Raw genomic sequence first — 5,040 nt, forward strand, 5'->3', positions numbered from 1 at the left:
CACTACTGAAAATGATTTGTTTTCATTAATTGATAGAATTTAAGATTATTTTATTTCATTAAAAGAATATAAAATAACTTAACAGCATATTTTATTTTATTGTTTCAACTAAAAATTATTAAATTATGTTAATGCACTGTCAGCATTTCGTTATTATTTGATGATGGAATGATTAATTTGATCAATTTCTTTAACAGTAATGATAAATTTAAAAAAGAAAAAGAGACCAAAATAGGAATAAACTCCATTTTAGAGGGATTAACCGGTAGTTTACCCATGAATTTTCCCTTTCAAGGGTTTTAAATGCATTTTCTTCTAAAACTTTCTAAACCCAATAATTCCTTTCTTTTTTTTTCCCGGTGGGAAATTACATTTTAAAGAAGGAACAAATCCAGTTGAATCTGATCTAAAAAAGTCATAGTGAAAATTTCCTTTTCCCTTTTTTAGTTTTGCATGAAATGAGGGTGAGGCCATTGTTTGTAATCATCTCGACACTTTCGTTATTCTTGGCCGTCGTTCTGATCTATCCTTCGCCGCCAGTTGTGCCTTCAAAGTCTTCGGACTCTACCAGGTTACTAATCCAGTCTCTCTCTATGGATCCCATTTTCACTGTATGTCATTAATTTACGATAAATCTTTGTTGATTTGGGGAAAATTTCAGTGCCAAATCGGATATATGGAGTGTCCAGAGAATTGTGGAATGGAGACCATGCAAGTGGTGGCTTCAATCTCACTTAACTCGTTAGTATTTTCTATACCCGTCTGTTGTTTGGCTTTTATTATTCTTGCATTATTAGCTTTGTTGCCTTTTTTGATACATGTCTTAGCTGCCAGGGAGGAAGAAGAGGACTGAATTTTGGTATTTGGAAACTGGCTTTTTTGAAGTTTTTCATGTAAAAACTGGGGAAACATTGTATTTTGTTTTTTTATTATTATTAAAGTTTTTGAAGTTTATTGATTTGTTTGATGTAGATTTGATAGGTGTACATGAAAAGGGGTATAGTTAGGAAATTGAAGTTTTAGAAGGGTGGGAAGTGGGGTTTGGATTAGGTTAAAGGCCTTCTGTTTAGATTTTGATATTCTGAGTCAATCTTTTTTGTTCTTAAATGGCTATCATTGCAGACATTTGCATTGGTTTTTTTTTTTGTTGTTGAAATCCTGCAGCTCTACCAGCCAAGAGTAATGGTTATATCCGTGTCGATTGCTATGGTGGCCTCAATCAGATGAGAAGAGATGTGAGCGTATAGCTATTTTAAAATTTTAAAATAATTTCTAATATAAATTAATTTGGACTAAACATCAGATATTTTTCTTGGCGAGGGCAGTTCTGCGACGGCGTTGGTATTGCACGTTTACTAAATGCTACTTTGGTGTTGCCCAAGTTTGAGGTGGCTGCATATTGGAATGAATCAAGGTAAATTGTGCCTCTTGGAATTCTCATAAATATATGCTACTTGTGATAACTCAAGTGTAGGTTTTTCTTGGCATTGCTACTAATAATAAAGTTTTTGATTTAGTTGTTGTCACAAGTTAATCAGTCATCAATTCAATTGAAAAAATTATTAAAACACCCCTACTTAAAAATTAAAAAAAGGTAAAAGTATACATAATTTAGTTAATTAAAAAAGATAAATAACAAAAATTTAAAACGTCACTAAAAGTTAAAATACAAATCGCATTTTAAAAATCACCCACTAATCATAAAACGTAAAAGATAATTAAATACTTTTAACTATTTTTAAGACAAAACTCACTAAAAATTACTATTGTTCAAAATAAATTACCCACTTTTCACATTCACAACTGTCTACACTTTTGTTTTCTTCAAAATATCTTTTAAGTAATTTTGTCTAACTAAATTTAAACTGTTTAATCTTCCATAATTACGCCTTTTTGTTTCTTATACATATTTTAAATAATTTTAATATCTTTTTTGCAAATAAAGTGAAATTTGAGGGATCCTGTAATTTCTAAATTTCTTTGAACAGTTTCACACATGTTAAGGCAGTAGAGATCTAGGTAATGTTAAACTTTATAGTGCTTGTAGTGAATACCCTATGATATAATTCTACTAATTGTAATTTACTTATTGAAGTTAAGATTACACAGGAAAAAAAAGAAGAGCAAAATGAGAACCTACACAGCATCTGATTGACTGTAATATAATGGTAGTCATGGGGATTAGTGTTACTAGTCATGTCTTCCCATCCTCCGGACGCTTATGCTGGCTCTGTTCTATAATTTGCTTTTCCTTTGTCAAATTTATGTTTGTGGTTAGGTTTGATAAATGCTTGTATTATTCTCTTTTGAGAATTTGTTGTTAGTTGCCAAGAGATGAACTTAGTAGTGGCTCACATGTTGCTTGACTTTGAGTTCCTGAACTGCTGAACTACTGAAATGGGGAAGAATTTAATTAAAGCTTTATTATTGAAGCTGGAGTGGACAAATTTTCTAGTTCAAGAAACCGAATTTTCTTTTTCAGGAAAATGAACCTATATCTAACTGTCCAATCATAAATTCTTTATGTAAATATTATGTGCTTCTAGAGTTTTATTGTTTCTTTGTAAAGGTTGCCAACACTTCCCTACCTGTTAGAAAGTTGAAATTCTCTTCAAGATTCAAAGGATTAATAGAGAAAGAAGATAGAAAGCTTGAGAAAGAGAGAACATTTTCTAGTTCTGGAATTCATTGATCACCAAAAGCTTACACTACAGTGTTAGTGTGTAACTGCTTCAGTAACAAATTGCTAAACAAAATACTTGAACTCTAACTTAGTTAAAATTAAAGCTGAACTTTTACATGTTCAAATGTGTTACTGTTAACACTACCTATGTTTAAATCATTAGGATATATCTCATCTGCTTTTTTTTATTAACTGCTTGAAATGAGGTCATAGTTATTACAGTCATAGTTCTAGTGATTGTAACAGCTTCTTTTGTTTATTATACATAATTTATTATCAGATGGGTGTAGCTAAACCGCTTACTATAATCCAATGTTACAATGTCTAATGATATCCAAATATATTTATGTTGCCATTTTATTAGTTACGATTCTTTCCTTTCATAGCAGTGGCTTTTCAGATGTATTCGATGCCGATTACCTCATAACACAGATGAATGGTTTTGTCAATGTTGTTAAAGAATTGCCACCAGAGATATCATCAAAAGAACCCCATAGAGTGGATTGCAGTAAACGGAAAGGTCAATTTGATTACATTGAAAGTGTTCTTCCATTCTTATTGAAATATCATTACGTCTCTATCACACCAGCAGTGAGCCAAAGAAGGGATAGGTATTACTTTTTTCTGTCTCAATTTCTCAAGACTTCGATTACGCAGAACTATGGCGTAGATGAATATATTTACATTTTTGTTATGATATCTTGTAGGTACCCAAAGTATGCAAAAGCTGCACTTTGTCAAGCCTGTTACAGAGCATTAAAGCTGACTGGATCATTGGAGAAGAAAGCTAACAAGCTTCTGGAAGCTATACCAAAACCTTTCCTTTCCCTTCACCTTCGGTTTGAACCAGACATGGTAGCTTATAGCCAATGTCAGTACTCAGGCCTTTCACCTACCTCGATGAAAGCCCTTGAGGCTGCACGTGGAGATGATAGAAAGCCATGGACTGGAGAAGCAGCTCGGATTTGGAGAAATAGGGGAAAATGCCCCCTTACACCAAATGAGACTGCCTTTATACTTAAAGCACTATCAATACCGACGAACACAAACATTTATCTTGCTGCTGGGGATGGACTAATGGAGATTGAGGGTTTAACATCTATTTATAGCAATGTAGTTACCAAATCTGCTCTTCTTAGTGGTGAGGATTTCGAAACCATGCATGGGAACACAAAAGCTGCCTTGGATTATTGCGTATCAATAAACAGTGATTCTTACATGGCTACATACTTTGGAAACATGGATAAGATGGTAGCCGCGATGCGAGCTTTTAAAGGACTGTACAAAACTCTTTTCTTAAGCCGAAGAGCTTTTGCTGAATTTACATCTAGAGGGTTGGAAGGGAAGCCGTTGATGGAAGCATTATGGAAGGCTCACGAAGATGATTTCATCAAGGGACGAGGGTCTGCGTTGTCTGACTGCTTTTGTGAGTTCAAATTATAGTTCAAATTATATATTTTTAGGCATTCTTTTTGTATGAAATCTTACGGAATAGTTTTTAACAGCGGATCTACGTTGCTAAAAAATGTTCATTGTTTTCTCGAAGATTAGTTTTGGATTCTCATTGTCTACATTACTCTTCATATTTTGGTGACAAAACAACTTGGGCATCATATGCTAATTGCTAATGCTATACCTTTTCTTTTGTATTAAATGTAATGTTAGTTGGTCAAACATTGTTTTTTCCTTTCCTTTTTTTATTCGTTGGTTATCTAAAATGAGCACCAAAAATGATTGCATGCACATATTTCCTAATCGTACCCTGGTTCCAAATTGTTGGTTAATGTCCTGATCCAAACTTTGATACTTAAACTACCAATTTGTTCTTCACGTTGCAAACAAAAGTTTTTGCTTAATATTGAGAAATATAGTAATCAAAATGGATAGCATTAGCCTTGGCCCACAAATAAAAATGATTATTTATTTGCTTGCTCAAAATATTTATCGAAAATTTTGCTCAAACTAAACCAGCATCTTGTGATAGTCATTCTCCCATTCTACATTCCACCACTCCTCTCCTTTCAGTAACAACCTTCTGTCCTCTTGCACTATCCGAGTTTAGTGGAAGCTTCCACAACTTTAGCTATTCCTGAATACTAATTATCTCCAACTGTGGAAAAGGCAACGCATCCTAGTATGTTGCTCTTGTTTTGGGCAAATAAAAAAATGTTAGAATTTTCCCTAAGTTCACTGATTTCACCAAAATTTTCCTAACTAAGCTTGGACAACATGAAGGATTTGAGTTTTCAAGTGAGCCAATCACAAGATCAATATCCAAGCAATTTAAGGATTGAATTGAAGGCTTTGTTCAAAAGCTTATCTCAATAAGTTTGGAGTAACTGCATGAGAGGAATGAA

The 5,040-nt window shown here is 33.3% G+C and overlaps 1 protein-coding gene across 5 annotated transcripts; it reads left to right on the forward strand.

The window, feature by feature from the left end:
• The first annotated feature begins 319 nt into the window (after positions 1-319).
• On the forward strand, positions 320-4,357 carry LOC105773550 (O-fucosyltransferase 13). Of its 5 annotated transcripts, none has more exons than XM_012595543.2 (6): positions 320-571; positions 662-741; positions 1,165-1,235; positions 1,326-1,414; positions 3,070-3,294; positions 3,391-4,357. In XM_012595543.2, the coding sequence occupies exons 1-6, from the start codon at positions 459-461 to the stop codon at positions 4,124-4,126; spliced, it is 1,314 nt and encodes a 437-aa protein (XP_012450997.1). In that variant the 5' UTR covers positions 320-458; the 3' UTR covers positions 4,127-4,357. The 5 variants fall into 5 exon arrangements, with proteins under 5 accessions (XP_012450997.1, XP_012450998.1, XP_012450999.1 ...); XM_012595544.2 differs by having other exon boundaries at positions 321-571; positions 3,073-3,294; XM_012595545.2 differs by lacking the exon at positions 1,165-1,235 and having other exon boundaries at positions 358-571; positions 1,304-1,414.
• The last annotated feature ends 683 nt before the right edge of the window (positions 4,358-5,040 follow it).

This window comes from Gossypium raimondii, chromosome 6, assembly GCF_025698545.1.
Source record: "Gossypium raimondii isolate GPD5lz chromosome 6, ASM2569854v1, whole genome shotgun sequence".
NCBI classification, from domain to species: Eukaryota; Viridiplantae; Streptophyta; class Magnoliopsida; order Malvales; family Malvaceae; genus Gossypium; species Gossypium raimondii.